At 56.1% G+C, this 18,130-nt stretch overlaps 1 protein-coding gene across 1 annotated transcript; it reads left to right on the top strand.

Moving 5' to 3' along the window:
- Positions 1–509: 509 nt before the first annotated feature.
- Positions 510–14,158, top strand: DQX1 (DEAQ-box RNA dependent ATPase 1). The gene is given in 13 exon segments (XM_033161179.1): positions 510–563; positions 1,508–1,869; positions 4,678–4,871; positions 6,660–7,035; positions 7,438–7,686; positions 9,165–9,264; positions 9,530–9,688; positions 9,793–9,984; positions 11,513–11,641; positions 11,772–11,962; positions 12,530–12,625; positions 12,627–12,721; positions 13,577–14,158. Coding segments are annotated over 12 exon segments (2,307 nt in total). The 5' UTR covers positions 510–563; positions 1,508–1,539; the 3' UTR covers positions 13,773–14,158.
- Positions 14,159–18,130: the final 3,972 nt, after the last annotated feature.

Below are 18,130 nucleotides of genomic sequence, written 5' to 3'. Positions count from 1 at the left end.
GGCACCACAACGAAGGTGGCCCCCTCCACCTTCCCTCCCGGTGGGCTCCTCCTTGCGCGCCGCGGGAAAGGCTGCAGCGAAGGGGCGCAGAGCCCGGCCTTGAACGCCCGAAGGTCTCCGGCAGCAGCAGGGGCGCAAAGACACCCCCCTCTCCGGGTGAGCGCCAGGGCAAGAGCTGCTGCTGCTGCTGCTGCTGCTGCCAGCCTGTGCAGGCGCCGCCGGGACCCCCAGAGGCGAGTCCCTTCCTTGCCCCTTGCGAACGAGCAGCCTCCAAGCGCGCCCGGACGGGACGGGGGTCTCCCTGCTCTCGGGGGGCGCGTCATCCGTGCGGGGGCGGGAGTAGAGCGCCAGGCGCAGCGGGGGGGGGGCATTCGGCCCCGCCCCGCCAGGTGTGCATGACGTGATAGGAGGCGGGGAGGAGACCGGAAGTGTCGCTCGGCTCCGCCCCCCCCAGCTGCAGAGCCAGCCGTCTAGTCCGGCGGCCATTGGTCGCTCCCGGTCACGCGCCTGCGCCCCCTCCCCCCTCCTCCCACTCCGTCGCCTGCGCGGCGCAGGTGAGACAGGTGAGGCCCGACGGGGGGGAGGGGGTCCGGGGGGGCGCCTCTCTCCGTCCCCCAACCGGGCGGGGCCTCTGGGGAGCAGCAGAGCTTGGCCGTGGCTCTGCCCGTTGGCGCAAGGGCGGGAGGCGCCGTCGGGATCGGGGCCCCAACCCTCCCGCCTGGGGCAGCAGCGGCCAAGCGCTCTCGGCGCCGCCCCGGGGCCACTTGCGGCCAGGGTGGGGTGGGGTCTCCTCGGTTGCCGGTCTCTGCGGAGCCCCCCCCCCTCCCCGGCCAGCCGGCCTGGTTGACGTGTCTGGGCGAGGATGCCACCCTGCTGCGCTGCCCCGTAAACTGGCTGCTTGGCACCGGGGCAGCGGCAGCCTCGGCTCCACCCGGCCCTCACCGCGGAGCTGGGCTCCCCAGGCTGCCCCCGGCCTCTTCCCTTCCCTGCTCTCCGCCTCGGGGCTGCAGAGAGTAGGGAGGGCGGTTCCTGCCTTGCAGCGGGTTGGGCTAGAAGACCCTTGGGGTTCCCTCCCCACTCCCCCATTCTATGAGGCAAGGCTGTTGTGGGCACAGAGCACAGGGGCCCTGCTTGCCTAATGCCCCGTTGCTTCTCTCTCTCTCTCTCTGACCCACATCCAGGGCCAGTGGGGGAGCTGAGCCTTTTCAGCTGCTCTCCCTTGGGGTCTGGAGGAGGGCAGGGAGCAGGCTTTCCTCCTCTGTTGCCCACCGGGCATCTTGGCCCGCCTGGAGCCATTGACCCCCCCCCCCTTTGCACCAGCTCCCTCCTCCTGGTCTGACATTTGGGCAGGTCCAGGAGAAAAGAGCCAAAGCCCTTTGTCCCAGAGGCAGAAGCACCGCAGCATCACGTGATCTCGCATTCAGAGTCCCTTGGGTGGGCTTCCAGGGACCCTTTTCTGCACCCCTTTCTTCTTCAGCTCTTCTGACCCCTCCTCGCCTCTCTGCAGGTTTCCTGGGAGACCCTGAGGACTGGAGTGCCATGGCGGCGGCGGCAGCAGCAGCAGAGGACCCCTCTGGCCCCTTGGATCAGTCGGATGGGCTGAGCTCCCTCCTGGATGAGGAAGAGGACGAAGACGAAGACGAGGAGGGAGGCAGTAGCCACATGGAAGGCCTGTCTGTGAGCTGTGAGGGCGACCTGGAGGTGAATCCTTACGACGGGCTGCCCTTCTCCTCCCGCTACTATGATCTGCTGCGCCAGCGCCGTGAGCTCCCCATCTGGGGCTCCAAGTTCCTCTTCCTGGAGCACCTGGCGGGTGGCAGCAGCATCGTCTTGGTCTCTGGGGAGCCAGGGGCCGGCAAGAGCACCCAGGTGAGTGGGCCCAGCTGGGCCTGGCAGCGGCCGCCACCTGAGAGAGGAGAGAAGGGGCTGTGCTGCTGAGAGAGTGTAAAATATTTAAAGAAAAATAATATGTCTGACAGCCAGAAGTGACGTTACAGGGAACCAGGCAGAGGGCCTTCTTGGTGGTGGCACCCGCTCTGGGAAACGCCCTCCCATCAGATGTCAAAGAAATAAACAACTATCTGACTTTTAGAAGACATATGAAAGCAACTCTGTTTAGGGAAGTTTTTAATGTTTGATGTTTTGAATATTCATGTTTTGAATATTCTGTTGGAAGCAGCCCAGTGTGGCAGGGGAGGCCTGGCCAGATGGATGAGGTATATTATTATTATTATTATTATTATTATTATTATTATTATTATTCCTGGGGGTGGGGTGAGGGGCTCTCCCCTTCCTCAGTCCCAAGAGGCTGTGGGTGGCCTTGGGTGCTGTGTTGGTGTCTGAACTTGCTTGCTTAGCTGCCAAGGTGTGCCCCTGCCTTGGTCTCCAGGCAGCATGAGGCTTGTCTCAGCTCTGATGCCAGTTAGCCTCTCCTTGACTTGGGGTTCCTGCCAGAGAATGCACAAACTCTCTGTTGGCATAGATGGGGATACATCATCATGGGGGGGGGAGCTTTGTGGCCTCACCCCTTTTCTTTATATATTTAATTTTTTAATTAAATTTTCTGTTTTACTATTTTAAATTCTCGTTTTACATCCTTAAGATATCAATGACTTTGCTTCTTCTCTTTCCGTGGTTCATTTTAGATATCATAAATCCCTGTATATTTTACAAAAAGCTATACCATTCAGTGTTCCATTATTGCATCTGTCAAAACTTGTTTACACTGTTGAATTTATCTTAATGCTGCCAGCATTTTCAGCTGTATTTCACTCCTTTTCCTCTTGGCAGGGGCTGGCTTATCCCTCCTTGCCTACAACCAGACCCCCTTGGTCCAAGCAGTAGGGGCTCAGCATGAGATGCGTGTGTGGGGGGGGGAGTGCTTGGGACCCAGACAGGCAGAGCCTCTCCTGACATGGAAGGAGAAACCACAGGGAGGTGGACTTTGACCTGGGTGGGGCGCATTGGAAGCAGCCTTCCCCGCTGGCTCCCTCTGAACAAGGAAGGACACCTGTTTGCCCAAGGAGAATCTTGAGCCCTGTAGCCCTGGGGGCGTCAGCTCGCCTGGCTGCCTGGTATTAGCACAGCAGTGGGCATGGAGGGGGCAGGGAGGAATTTGAGTGGTGCTTGCTCTTTCTCCGTCGGTTTCATTGAAATTCCTACTGATCAATAGCAAGCAAGAAACCTCCCTTTTTAAATTAAGGAGAGCCTGCTGGATCAGGCCAAAGGGGCCCATCTAGTCCAGCACCCTGCTCTCCCAGATGCCCCAGTGGGAGACTCGTGCAAGAGCACTTTCTCCCCTCCTGTGGTTTCCAGCAACTGGGGGTCAGAAGCGGACACCTCACCCCCCCCCCAACCATGGAGGCAGAGCAATATAGAGTAGAGCTGGCTGGTGGCTCCCAGCAAGCCGAAGGGAAGCTCTGATGGTCTCCCTGGGTTGGGGCATTCGTGGCTCACGCTCAGCAAGGCTCCCTTGGGAGACTCTGCGTAGGCTGTTCTTCTGTGGGGTGTTGTGTCCGAGTCACTAATGGGGAATTCTTGTGGCTTCACATTCCATGCCCTATGGCTTTGGGGAGGGGGGTGTCCTTGCTGGCAGTTGGCAACCCCTCCACCCAAGGACAATGGGCCTGCCTGTCGTTTTGGGGGCTGGATCCTGCTCATGTTTGGGTGTTTTCCCTGGAGAAGGGAAGACCCAGCAGGGACATGACGCCATTCCTCAGATGCTGAAGAAAAAGGCTGAAGGGAGAGGGGAAAACATCTGGAGAAACTTCTTGTGCACCATTCAAAGTGTTGGTGCTGACCTTTAAAGCCCTAAACGGCCTCCGCCTAGTAGACCTGAAGGAGCATCTCCACCCCCATCATTCTGCCCGGACACTGAGGTCCAGCTCCGAGGGCCTTCTGGCAGTTCCCTCCCTGCGAGAAGTGAGGTTACAGGGAACCAAGCAGAGGGCCTTCTCGGTAGTCGCACCCCCCCCCCACCCATGGAACACCCTCCCATCAGATGTCAAGGAAATAAACAACTTCCTGATGTTTATAAGACATCTGAAGGCAGCCCTGTTTAGGGAAGTTTTTAATGGTTGAAGTTTTATTGTGTTTTTAATATTCCGTTAGGAGCTGCCCAGAGTGGCTGGGGAAACCTTTTTTCTCTTTCTTTCTTTCTTTCTTTCTCTTTTTTGCTGCCACGCTACCAGACCAGGCGGCCCGGCAGCAATTTTTTCTTTCTTTCTTCCTTTTCTCTTTTTGCTGCTGGGGGAATCAGATGGCCTGCAGGGTCTTTTGCTACTGCACTACCCTGCAAAAGGAGAAATGCTGCTGGCTGTGTTGGCTCTGCTCAGCCCCCATAGTTGGAGGCCGCAATGCTTCTGAGTTCCGGCTGCTGGAAACCCCAGGAGGGGAGAGTGTTGCTCTTGAGCTCGGATCCTGCTTTCAAATTTCCCTTTGGGGGATCCGGTCAGCCACTGGGAGACCCAGATGCTGGCCTAGATCCAGCCGGCTCTTACTAGGTTGCTATAAGCTGCTCAATGGCCTACAAGAGCCTCTGCCCCCTCCAGATGGAGGATTCGGGGCTGTTTCCATGGGCGCCTTGGAAGTGTGGAGTCCTGAATGGCACCACCTGGAGGAGAGGGATAGCCAAGCCCCGCCTGGCCAGACCTCACCTGTCCCTCCTCCCTCCCCCAGGTGCCCCAGTGGTGTGCTGAGCACGCCCTCTCTCTGCAGTTTGCTCCTGGCCAAGTGGTTTGCACCCAGCCCCACAGCCTGGCCGCCCTCAGCCTGGCCTTGCGGGTGGCTGACGAAATGGACCTCAACGTGGGCCATGAGCTGGGCTACAGCATCCCCTATGAAGATTGCTGCACCTCCGAGACGCTGCTCAGGTGAGGGGGCAGGGGAGGGGCGTCCTTTGGCCTCCCAGGCCTGCCTCCCACTTGTGCCTGGTGCAAATGGAGCCAAGCAGGCTTCAGGCTTGACGTAGAATCCTAGAGTTGGAAGGGACCCCCAAGGGTCATCCAGTCCAGCCCCCTGAAAGGCACGAATCACAGCTGGCCATCTAACCTCTGCTTCAAAACCTCCAAGGAAGGTGAGTTGGCCACCTTCCGTGGGAGTCCTTTCCACTGTCAAACAGCTCTTAGCATCAGAAAGTTCTCCCTGATATTGAGTCGAAATCTCAAGGAAATAAGCAACTATCCTACTTTTAAAAGACATCTGAAGGCAGTCCTGTTTAGGGAGGTTTTTAATGTTTAATGCTGTATTGTGTTTTTAATATTTGATTGGGAGCCACCCAGAGTGGCTGGGGAAACCCAGCCAGATGGGTGGGGTATAAATAAATACATAAATAAATAAATATTATTATCTCCTTTCCTGTAACTGGAAGCCATGGGTTCGGGTCCTGCCCTCTGCAACAGCAGGAAACAAGCTAGCTCCATCTTCCAGCCCTTCAGATATTTGAAGATGGCTGCCATACCCTGCCCCAGCCATTGCAGAAGGAAAAGGGGCCAGGGTGGGGGAGCCCAGAGGAGAGGAACACCCCAGACACTCCCACCCATCACTTGGCCCAGAAGGAGCGGCCCTGCTCAACCCACCCCAGGCTCTGGGTTGCCCCTGAAGAGAAGACTTGAGCAACCCAAGCACAACCCTTTGGGCACCTTTGCCCCCCCTCAGGCCAGCTCCTCTGACACACAGGCGGAAGGAAGGCTGAGAAGTGGTGATGGGTGACTATGCACCTACTGCTTCTGCCACCCCCCCCCTTCTCCCGTCTCTGGGTCACCCAGGAGCCTGGAAAAGGCAGCAGGAGTCAGCCTGGGCAGAACCGGATTGGCAAGTCAAGCGGAAATGCCTCATGGACAAAAGGACACAGTTGCTCATGACGGACAGAAGGAGATCCTGACTAGCTTGAAAATCAAAGGGCGGCGGCGATGGAGGAGGTCCTCCCTAATGAGAGGCCCCAGGAGCCCTAGAGGAAACGATGTGAGGCAGCAGCAAGAAAAGCGGACGTTATTTTAGGCCTATTCTAGAAGCGTAGTGTCCAGATCAAGGGAAGTGATAGTCCTGCTCTCTTCTGCCTTGGTCAGACCACACCTGGAGTCCTGGGTCTGATTCTGGCGACCAAAATGGACGAAGGATGTTGGCAAGCTGTGATGTTTGCAGAAGAGGGCAACCAAGATGGTCAAGGCTCTGGAAATAGCCTTCCTTGGAGGCGGAGGCAGAGCTAGCTGCTCTGGCACCCAGGGGCGGGGCTAGCCACGAGCGGCCCAGGGTGTGTGTGTGCTGTGAGTGGCGAGTGTCCTGGGGGGCGGGGGGCGATGTCACCCCCCTCACTGCTTGGAGGTTTTTAAGCAGAGGTTGCATGGTCATTGATGCTTCAGTTGTGATTCCTGCATTGCAGCGCATGACCCTTGGGGGGGCCCTTCCAAATCCCCAATTCTTTTATTCTCCAGTGTGGTCCCTCCTTATCAGCTTCTGCCATGAGGCTCTTGAGAGACCTGCCAGGAGGGTCCAGTTATTTTTGGGGGGGGGGTGTTTCCAAAGGGCAGGGTGGTCTTGAGTCTTCTGCCTGCTCAGGAGCTGCAGCAGCAGCAGCAGCAGCGGGAGAACAAGAGGGGAGCCAAAGCGTTGAGGGCCCTGCCCCCCCGGACCCCGCCCACCAGGCGCCTTGTGGCTTTCAGGTTCTGCTCAGACGAAGTCCTTCTGCGGGAGATGACGTCGGACCCCCTGCTGCACCAGTATGGGGTGGTGGTCCTGGACGAGGCACAGGAGCGGACGGTTCCCACCGACCTCCTGCTGGGGCTGCTGAAGGACGTGCAGCGCCAGCGCCCAGACCTGCGCCTGGTGGTGGTGACGGAGCCGCTGATGGAGGAGCCCCTGCAGCGCTTCTGCCCTGGCGCCCCTGTGGTGCGGGTCCCGGAGCCCAGCCCAGCCCCCCGCTTGGCCTTCAGGCAGCCCCTGCCGGGGGGGCATGTCTTGGCCGCCTGCGAGGCCGTGCTGGAGCTGCACCGGCGGAGGGAGCCTGGCGATGTGATGGTATTCCTGGCCAGCAAGCAGGTGGGGCTCGTGGGCAGCTGGGCTGTGGGTCTCAAGGCATCCCTGGTCCTCCCTTTCCAATCCGGATGAGGCCCCAGGCAGGCAGAGAGCGGGAGGGGTTCCCCAAATGTGCCAGGCCTTGCCTTAGCCCCCGAAGGCAGTTGCTGTCCCCTGAAGGAGCAGGTTTGGGGGTGTTTCTGTCTCTGTCTCCTTGGGGGCTCAGGCAGTCTCCGTGGCCTGAAGGGCCTTTGACAACCGCGGCTGGTTCTTCACCTGCGGCCATTCTTGCACCAGGAAAGCCTTGCCAACTATCATAATCATAATAGTTCACTGGGGTAGGAGGCTTCTGGGCTGCCCCTTGAGTTCCTCTTACCTGGGGCGGCACCTGGAGCTAAATATCTTTCTCTTCCCGCCCCCTTGCAGGAGATTGACGAGTGCTGTGAGGCCATCCGGGCGGACGCCCTGGCCTTGGACCCTGGCCTGGGGCCGCTGCTGGTGCTGCCCCTCCACCCTGGCGTGGGCAGAGACGTCCAGCGGCTGTACGAGACAGGCCAGGAGCAGACCGGGGGGGTTCGGGCACGCAGGATCGTGGTCACCCATTGGGTGGCGGATGCCGGCTTCTCCATGGGGAGCGTCAGGCATGTCGTGGATGCCGGGCTGGAGCTGCACAGTGTGAGCCAGGGGGTGGGGAGGCCTGTGAGCCCCCGGGAGGAGCTTTGGGGGTGGGGGGAGAGAATTATAGTTAGGGCGGCAGGCGGGCGTTCCTGGCTCCTCATCCATATTGCTGTCTTCTCCTGCAGCGATCACAGAATGGTTGTGTTGAAAGGGGAACCCCAGGGTCATCTAGTCCAACCTCCTTTGGAGGACTCCCCTGGGTCTGTCTCCTGATATGGTTTTTTAAAATATATATAATAATTTTTTAATTAGTTTTCAATTACAATCCAATAATAGCCTCATTATAACAATACCAATTTATAATACAATTATTAACACCAATAGTTCAAATACCAAATTATATAATTTAGATAAGGTCACACCCCCCCCAGTGCTAGAATTGATGGCTTGATTATTTGCTTTATTTCTGCATTCCAAAATCTTATTAATTTCCATTTCATTCCAGTCATAATAATAATAATCCCTTATACAACAACTGCAATATTAATAATTTCTATTTGTGTTGACACATTAAATGAAGCTACAAGTGAGGCACTCAGACTATATCCTTGATCTTCCTGTGGGTGGCAGTTATTCTCTCCAGGATGTTTCTTCCTGTCCTTGTAAGATGTTACGTCTTTCTTTCCCCCGGTTGTTGCTGTTATCCATCGTGCTTTCAGCAAAGCTGATATCCCATTGTTTCCCAGTTTTTTCCCATCGCTCCGTCCCGTGCTTCGTTGTTTTGCAACTTTAACAACAGCTACAAAAACCACTCTGTCCCAATGAATAACCTGTTTTCCCCATTTTCCCTCTCGGCCTGGGAAAAAGAGTGGTCTGTCGAACTGCAGATAACTCAATAAAGAAACTTATCAGTTCCTTGGCAGTTCACAGACTCCTTTCATCCTTCCTTCCAACAGAAGGTATACGAGCAATTATACTTCCAATTAAATTAAATTCCAAGTCCTCTTAGTGTTATTCAGTTCACTCCGTAAATAATAAAGGATGGGGAAGAGTCAGCTCTAAGTTTCCATCGTAAACTTTTTGCAAAATAGAGCTTCCCTCCCTTTTTTGCACACACAGTTCCATTTAATGTTATATTCCATATCTATAATCCAATTTCTTCCATCCTCGCTTGTACAAATATAATTTGAACTAAACCAGGCATTGGCAAACTCAGCCCTCCAGATGTTTTGGGACTACAACTCCCAGCATCCCTAGCTAACAGGACCAGTGGTCAGGGATGATGCGAATTGTAGTCCCAAAACATCGGGAGGGCCGAGTTTGCCTATGCCTGAACTAAACATTCAGTGGAGGGTTGCCAAATCATAAATGTAGAAAAGAAAACTTATAAATAAAGAAACCGTAGCCTCCCCTCCCACCCCCACCGTCTTTTGCATCGAATGCAGTTTTATCTCAAACTCAAACCTCAAAGGCCTTGCAGTTGTTTATGTCCCGCAGTTGATGTTCTGTCTCCTGACGTTTTCTCTCCTGGGCAGGTTTACAACCCGCAGATCCGAGCCGAGGCTCAGGGCTTGCGCCCCATAAGCAAGAAGCAGGCCGAGGCACGGAGACTCAGGGCAGCGGGGAACCCCCCAGGTAGGCGATCCCTCCTTCCCCAGTGCCTCTGGGGGCTGTTCTGCAGAGACCCTGGGACTTCATGGACCCCTGAGGGTTATCCAGTCCAACCCCCTGCAATGCAGGAATCTCAACTAAAGCATCCTTGCTAGGTGGCCATCCGACCTCTGCCTTAAAAACCTCCTGCGATGGTTTTTGGGTGGGGGTGGAGAGCATCCTCCTCCTCTTCCCTAGGGACTAGAGCCTTGACTCCTCCCGCCTCACTGCCCCCTCCTGTGCCCAGCAGGGTCCTGCCTCCGCCTCTACTCGGACACCTTCTATGAGCAGCACCTGCCCCCCGCCCCTCCGGCCCCCATCACGGAAGCCAACCTCAGCCGCCTGGTCCTGCTGCTCAAGAGGCTGGACATTGCGGACATGGGCCAGTGTGACTTCCTGGACCGGCCAGGTATGTGGGGGGTGTGTGTCTGGGGGGCAGATCAGGGTGGGGCCTCTGCCTGCCTGCCAGCCAGGCTCAGCGGGGCTTTCCTCTCCTCTCCTCTCCCTGCCCAGCCCCCGAGTCCTTAATGCAGGCGCTGGAGGACTTGGACTACCTGGCTGCCCTGGACGACGACGGGAACCTCTCCGAGGTGGGCATCATCATGTCGGAGTTCCCTCTGGACCCCCAGCTCTCCAAGGCCCTGCTGGCCTCCTGCGAGTTTGACTGCGTCCACGAGATGCTCACGCTGGCCGCCATGCTGACGGGTAGGTGGAGCTGCCTCTGGCTCAGCCTTGCAAGGGGCGCTGTGGGGCCTCCTCTCTGACGGACTCTGCTGGCTTGGCTCTTGCAGCTCCAGAGACCTCGGAGGGAACAGGTTGGGCCGGCACTGGAACTCGCTCCCCTGGGAGGCAATGATGGCCATCAACGTGGGGGGCTTTAAATGAGAATTGGGCCAATTCACGGAGGAGAGTTTGAGCCACAAAGGCTCTTCTCTGCCTCCATCACTGGAGGCAACAAGGCTTCTGAATCCCAGTTGCTGGAAATCGGGAGGAGAGAGCTGCAGCGGTGCTTGGCTCCTGCTTGCTGCTTTCTCAGAGTGGGCATTTGGTTGGGCCCCCTTTGGCCTGATCTAACAGCCTGGCACTTTTTCTGCTCTTATGGAACCTCCAGGTCCAGACGCAGTCTATCTACATCCCTGGCTTCTTGAGGGGATTTGGCAACTGTGAGAAGAGCATCCTTTGCTCCTAAGTCCCTTGTATCAGACCCCCTTCCAGCCACAGGTGCTGCAGCAGCTAAGGCACAGAGAATCAGAACGGTCGGGTCATCCGGCCCAGCCGCCGGCAAGGCAGGAATTGCAACAAAAGGCATTCCCTGTAGGGATGAGAATAAATGCTAGGAGAGGCTATATTTGTTAGATATTTGTTAGTTCAGCAGTGCATCCCTTTGCGGCTTAAAAAGAAGCTTAGATGGGCTAGTTTTAGCCTTTTCGTTTAAGTAATCCAGGATGCTTTAAGGCAGACTGGATTCTCCTGGGATTTCCCCCTTTCCTCCCCCTTTTAAAACAATAGTCACACAAACAGTTTCTGTTGCAGAATAACAGATACAGCAGCTTTCTTCAGTCAGGCTTAAAATGATAATTCAATTACAAAACCCTACCTTTTTTTTTGTAAAATCTGACTTTTAGAAAAAAAACAAAATAAGAAATAAGAAAATTCTTTCCAGTAGCACCTTAGAGACCAACTAAATTTGTTCTTGGTATGAGCTTTCGTGTGCATGCACACTTCTTCAGATACTTTAAGAAGACACCTGAAGGCAGCCCTGTTCAGGGAAGTTTTAAATGTTTTATCGTGTTTTTAATATTCTGTTGGGAGCCACCCAGAGTGGCTGGGGAGGCCCGGCCAGATGGGCAGGGTATAAGTAAGGATGATGATGATGATGATTATATTTAAATCTGGCTTAAAATAGTGTCTGAGCATTGGAGCTCAGCCTTAGCAGGCCGCCTCATGTTTCTGGCTGGGTGGAAGGTGACGAAAAAGACATGCTGTGCCTGGGCAGGTAGGAGAATATCTATAGCTACGCCCTCTGCCTGTTAGGGCACCGCGGGAGTGTCTCTTGCAGAGTTCTCTCTAGGAAACTTACAAGAAAGCTCTCCGAGCTTCATCTCCTATCCAGTGCGTGCCTCGTTGGCAAAATGTGAATTGTTGGTTTGGAGTGCCCTTGAAATACCCCGCATTCCCCAAGGTGGGTGGCAGGGACCTCACCAGCTCTCCCTCCCTCCTCGTTCCCCTGCAGCCTGGCCCTGCTTCCTGGCTCCCGAGGGGGTGCGCTGGGAGGAGGCCCTGGCGGCCCGGCAGCGGAGTCTGCTGCACCCGGCGGGGGACCACTTCACCCTCATCAACGTCTTCAATGCCTTCCAGCAGCGTGAGTTTGTGGAGGGGGCGGGACAGACCAGGGCGGGAGGGAGGGGAGCCTTGCTGGGCTCCCTCTCAAGGGACGGAGCCAGGGGAGGCACCCACACCCTCCCTCCCTCCCTCCCTCCTTCCCTCCCCAGAGAGCGACCCGGAGAGCTGGTGCCGGAAGCATGCGGTGAGCGAGGCAGCCCTGCGGCTGGCGGGAGCCGTGCGGGCAGAGCTGCTGGAGGTCATGCAGCGCATCGAGCTGCCCGTCTCCCCGCCGGCCTTTGGCAGCGACAGCAACGTGCAGCGCCTGACACAAGCCCTCATCTCGGGCTTCTTCCTCAAGGTAAGGCTGCTGGGTCAAGGCCTGCGTGGCGTGAAGCTGCCGCTGGCTCTGGGCTGGGAGAGCCCTGGAGAAAGCTGGCCCAGAAGCAGCCAGGGAGGCTGCAGCCCAGGCTGAGAGCGGAGGGTCTCTCCTCTCCTTTTCCCCTGAGTGTCCCCCCTCGTAACTCCCCAATGGTTAGACTTCACCCCCAAAGACAAACTCTTCCATTGTCTTCTGAGACAGAGGGTGCCAGCAACCTCTCTCTCTCTCTCTCTTGGACACTCACTCTCTGTCTCTCACTCCAGGGTTTTGGGGGTGCTGGAGATCTTGGGGTGCTGCCTGGGGTTTCCTGGTCTGCCTCCCAGGAGGTCCTGCCTATGGAGATTCAGGCTGCTGAAGCCAAGGGAGGTTATCTCAGAGCCCAGAGTCCCTCTAAGTTGGGGGGCTCCACCCTGCACCCCATCTATTGGCTAGACATCTCCCGTCAGCCTCTCCCTGGGACTGCCTGCAATCTCTCCCTGCCTGGGCTCTGGGGAAGGGGATGGATCCGCCCCACCCACGAGCCTCTGCTTCCCCTCCTGCTTTCAGGTGGCCCGGGACATTGACGGCTCCGGCAACTACCTGCTGCTGACCCACAAGCACGTGGCCCAGCTGCCCTCCAGCTGCTGCTACCGGCTGCGTCGCCCGCCCCCCCCGCCCGCCTCCCTGGGTGCTCTACCACGAGTTCACCATCTCTCAGGACAACTGCCTCAGCATCGTCTCCGAGATCCAGCCAGAGATGTGAGCATCAGTGGGGGGGCTGGGGGGGCAGGGCTGTCGACTCCGTTCGTTTGCCATGAGGACTAGGACCCTGGCTTTTCTGAAGTCAGAGCGGGTGGGACTATAGGCCGTAGGCCAGCTCCACAGGCATGCCTCAGTGCTGCCCTGACTTTCGACGAGGACTGGGCAGATTCATGGAGGAAAGAGCTCTTGGTGGCTTCTAGCTGGGATTGCTCTGCTCTACCTCCACGGTCAGAGGCAAAAGTGCTTCTGAATCCCAGTTGCTGGAAACTGCAGGAGGGAAGAGTGTTGCTCTTGCGCTTTGATCCTGCTTGTGGGTTTCCCTTTGGGGGCATATGGTTGGCCACTGTGAGAGAACAGGGTCCCCTGTGGACTGGTTCAGCAGCCACAAGCTCTTCTGGCATTCTTATAGAGCCTCCAGGCCCAGATGCAGTCTATCTAAACCCCTAGTTTATTTGGGGTATTTGGCCACTGTGACACCAGGATGCTGGACTAGATGGGCCCCCTATGGCTCTTACACTCTGTGGCCAGGAAGCAGCAGCAATGGGGGCTTATGCAGGGTGGCATGGTAATAATAATAATAATAATAATAATAATAATAATAATAATAATAATAATAATAAATAATTTGTTATTTATACCCCACCCAGCTGGGTTTTCCCAGCCATTCTGGGCAGCTCCCAACAGAATATAAAAAGATGATAAAACATCAAAAATTAAAAACTTCCCTGAACAGGGCTGCCTTCAAATCTCTTCTAAAAGTCAGGTAGTTGTTCCCAGTCACCAGTCTAGCTGCTGCATTCTGGTGGACTGTCTCTTCCTGCCCTCCCTCTACTGGGTGCTTCCTCCCTGCAGGCTGGCAGAGCTGGCACCCCAGTACTACCTGAGCAACTTGCCCCCCAGCGAGAGCCGGGAGCTGCTTCTGGAGCTGCGTGAGAAGCTGGCGGGGGTCTCCGAGTTGCCGCCTCCGCCTCCATCCCCGCTGCAGGACGAGGGGCCTCAGGCACCCAGAGCTGGCGAGGACGCAGAGGACACCTGCATACTGCAATGAGCCCAGCAGGAGCACCGCTGGGTCTGGATTCAGCCCAGGCCCTGGAGGAATCCTGTTCCCAGGGAACAGAGGAGGGTCCCAGGCCTGGAGCAGCAGCAGCAGCAGCAGCACTGGCCTCTGGTGTCCCTGGGTGGTGAGGCCTGCTGCCCCTTGATGCCAGAGCCCCTGGCATTCCCTGGGCATGGGAGAGGGCGGGCAGGGGGCCCAGGAGGCAGGTCCTGCTGTACTTTTGCTGTTGGACACTCTGGGGCAGACTGCAGGGAGCCTGGCTGCTCTTTCCGGGACCCTCTAGAGGCTGGTGGCAGCCAGGTGGCGCAGCAGATGGCGGGGGTGGCCTGGCCTGGCTCTTAAGGGTGGAGGTGTGCCATGGGCTCAGGGCTCCACTCCCCCCCCCCCGGCTGCTCATTGGCAAAGGTGGCAGAACCCCAGGCAGACGGTCAGTTCTGCAGAGGCAAGCCTAGGCTGGAGGTGGTGGCAGCGGGGGGTTTCTCCTTGTGGGTCCTTGCTTCCCACTCCTTGCTGTGGGGGGGGGGCAGTGCAGGAAGGGGCGTCTGGGTCAGTGCGTCTGGGCAGAGCTTCATTCTTGCAGGTAGCTGGAGACTTTGCTCTTCCTCCTCCCTTGCCACAGAAGCCATGCGCCTGGGAGCTGTTGGGGGGCTCCTCTCAGAGGCTCCCCAGTCTTGGGGCAGCTTTATCAGAGGGTGATGCCTTGCCCCCTTGTTTTGGGACTCTTTTGGTTGGCTCTTCCCTGAAGTCTTTTCTTAGCTCTCTGCTTTTACTGCTGCCTTATTGGGGGGGGGCAAGATGGCCCTTGACCGGCTGCTGAGCTTTTGATGGACTCTTTGCACCAGGGGAGTGGGTGGGTGTCTTTCGCTTGCAGTAGCGGCCACGATCCTCATCCGCAAACGTTGCTCCTGAACTGTTAACTTTAGGGAGGCTGCTTGGGATGGGGGCACCCCTGTCAGTGCCATTTGTGGGGTGCCTGGCACATGGCGCCCCCACCTTGATTCTTTCTGGCCTAGAATGTGGTTCACCGAGCAGAAGAATTAAAAGATACCTTTGGAAACACTGAACTCTGTGAAATGCAAGGTTGAATTCTGATCACCCTGATCCCCAAAAAGGAGCTGAAGGCGCAGGAAAGGTTGTGCCAAAATGTGAATACAGCCCCCTCCCCTCCAAACTCCTTACAGACCCTGCTTTGCCCCTTCCTCTGGTATTTTGCCCGGCTGGAATGTGCCCTTGAACTCTTTCCTCCCCCGAATAAATTATTTTATTTTCTTTGTGTGGTGTACAATGATAAATAGTAACCAATGAGCCAGCCCATTCTCCAAAGATGCCGGCATCTGCTTTGCATGCAAGCGTCCCCCAGTGTTCATCTAGAATGCTCCCACCGTCGCTAATTGGGATTGCTTGGGAAAGGGAAAAGACAGGCAAACGGTCAACCGCAGGGAGCAGCGAGAGGGCCAAGTGGATGAAAGCTCTGGTTTACCCCGGACCAGCCTAGCTTGGGGCGCCTCTGCTGAAGCTTCTCCGGTGAGGCTCCCGCCTGGCTCGCCTCCCTCAGCCCGAAAGTGAACAGGACGGAGAAGCTGCCCTTCGCGGCTACGCGCGCAGGAACCGAGACCAAGGGAGCCCGGGACGCGGGCGGACGCGAGAGCAGCTCCTGGCCCCTCGACGCCCGCTTGGTGCCAACAGCCCGTCGGGCACAAGAAGCGACGGGGAAGAGGGGCAGCGGCGCCTCTAACCGGGAGCGGCAAGAGACGGAGCCCGGCCGGCAGCAGCGAAACGTGTGCGCCGGGAAAGGGGCGAGACGGCACGGGGGCGGTCCAGCCGCGTTCTCCCCGGGATTCCCGTTTTGCAGGGGACGGGTGTTTCCCGGCAGTTCATTCAGGGTTCCGGTGACGCCTTGGCGGGGGCGGGGAGGGCGACCTTTTAACCCTCGCTCGCAGGGTGAATAACCTGGCTAGTTGCGGGGGCGGCGCGGGGTTCCCCAGCCTGCAGCGGGGCAGACGAGGCTTTCGAGGAATCCCGGCCGAGGGAGCGGTTGAGTCGCAGCCGCCGCCCCGGCAGGAAGCGCTCACCAAGGCGGAGTCTCCGGATCCTCTGTTGCAAAAGGACGGAGGGAACGGAGCTCCTCCTCAGGATTTGTGATTTAAGCACCCCGAAGTCTGCCTTGGCCTTCCGCTCCCCTCGGCTCGTTTCGGGTGTCTTGAAGGACTGCCTCGTTTCCTGCATTGCAGGGGGTTGGACTAGATGACCCTTCGGGCCCCTTCCAACTTAGCCATCCTTTGTCTCTCTTAACTTCCAGAATAAGCCCTTTAGGCTTCCGTTCCCTTCTGCAAACGGGAGCAGCAGCGTCCTGCTTCCTGGTTTAGCACCACGATGGGCCTCTAACCACGAGCAAACGGCGAGCAGAGAAAGTCTGCCACGTATTTATTGATTAGTTCGTTTAAAAAAAAAAATTGCAGCAGTTTTTCAATGAGCCTGGCAAATGCAAGATCAAAAACTGCTGTGAAATTTCAAACACGACAGGCAAGAACTCTGCGCAACACTGCTAAATTCTCTCGATGCTCCGAAAAGCCCATCCGAAGTGCGTGCCTTTAAAAAAATGCCAGTGCAATTGTGCCCTGTGAGTCTCTCTGCCACAGAGGATACTCCTGGAGGTGGCTGGGGCACTCTGGGCGGAGGGGGGGGGGTTCCTCAGGAAATGGACTGCTCCATAGGAAAATTGTTTGTTTGTTATGAACTTGGACACCTCTTAAGACATAACAAAATTCCAGAAATTATTTTAATCTTGTTAACTATTTAACCCACAAATTCCTGGTTTCAGGGGATGCCCAGAATATGCGACTCAGACTTGTGCCTCCTCCTGAGCCACATTTTCACCACGTATCTGTCACACAGACACTTCTCATGCATGGGAATTAGGTGGGTGACCTGTCCTGGAGGTGGCAGGGGGGTTGTAGTTTGGGGGGGATTGTAGAAGAGGTTTGTAGTTTGGGGGTGCTCCTGGATTCCAACTTGTCATGGCAGTCTCCATTGTTGGGGTGCTTATGCCCAACTTATTTGCCAGCTACTGTCATTTCTGGATTGGAATTGCCTGGCCTCAGTTGTCCATGTGCTGGTGACCTGCTGTCTGGACTACTGCAAAGCCCTCTATGTGGGGCTGCCCTTGAAGACAGTTTAGAGGCTACAGCTGGTGCAGAATACAGCTGCTAGGTTGGTAAGTGGGGCAGCCTGTTCCTTCATTAATAAGTAAGAGTATGAGCCTAGCAAAGCCCTAAATGGCTTGGGACCCAAGTGCCTTAAAGGGCACATTCTCCAGCACAAACCTCAGGCCCTCCCAGGCAGGTGAGGCCTTGTTGTGGGTGCTGCCACCCCTGCACTCTGCCCCATTGGCATTGACCAGGGACAGGGCCTTCTTGGTGGTGGCGGCTCTCCATTTGTGGACTTCCCTCTCTGGAAGGGTGTCTGCCTCCCCCATTATTTACTTCCGTGGAGATTTGGAAGCATTGCTGTTGGCCCAGGTATCCAGCAGCTGAAAGATATCATTCCTGGCAGCCTTGTGACTTACCTGTGAGGGTATAGAAATTGTTTTAAAATACTCTTAATGTTTTTGGATGTTTTGTTTTATTTTTAATTATGTTGCATTAAAGGTAAAGGTAAAGGGACTCATAGCCATTAGGTCCATTCACGGATGACTCTAGGGTTGCGGCGCTCATCTCTACAGCTTCCGGGTCATGTGGTCAGCATGACTAAGCCACTTCTGGCGAACCAGAGCAGTGCACGGAAACACCATTTACCTTCCCGCCAGAGTGTTACCTATTTATCTACTTGCACTTCATGCTTTCAATCTGCTAGGTTGGCAGGAGCAGGGACCAGGCAATGGGAGCTCACCGCGTCGCGGGGATTCCAACCACTGACCTTCTGATCAGCAAGCCCTAGGCTCTGTGGTTTAACCCACAGCGCCACCCATGTCCATGTTGCTTTAGCATGCAATTAATTGGCAGTTGTAGCAATGAGCTCATCTATGTTTATATTCACTTGCTTTGATATAAGGAATTGATTTGCTTCTTTGCTGTTATCTGCGCTCTGTGTGGAGATCTAGCCCAATGCCAGGTAGGGGTTAATTTTTTCTGACAGTTAGAACCCTCAGGGGCGGGCTTAGCCTGGGTATAAAACACCCCTCCCAGTGGGCAGTGAGGAAGTTAAGTGCGGGGAGTTAGAGTTGGAGTTGAGCAGTGTGAGTCAAGAGATAGAGCTGGGAGTTTAGAGTCTTAGGTGGATGTTAGCAGAGAGGATAAAGAGATTGTGAAACGCATTGTTATTGCTATTTAGTTAACATTTAGAGGTATTAG

Source organism: Lacerta agilis, chromosome 9, assembly GCF_009819535.1.
Source record: "Lacerta agilis isolate rLacAgi1 chromosome 9, rLacAgi1.pri, whole genome shotgun sequence".
Taxonomy (NCBI): Eukaryota; Metazoa; Chordata; class Lepidosauria; order Squamata; family Lacertidae; genus Lacerta; species Lacerta agilis.
This window is presented reverse-complemented; position numbering and strand designations above follow the sequence as displayed.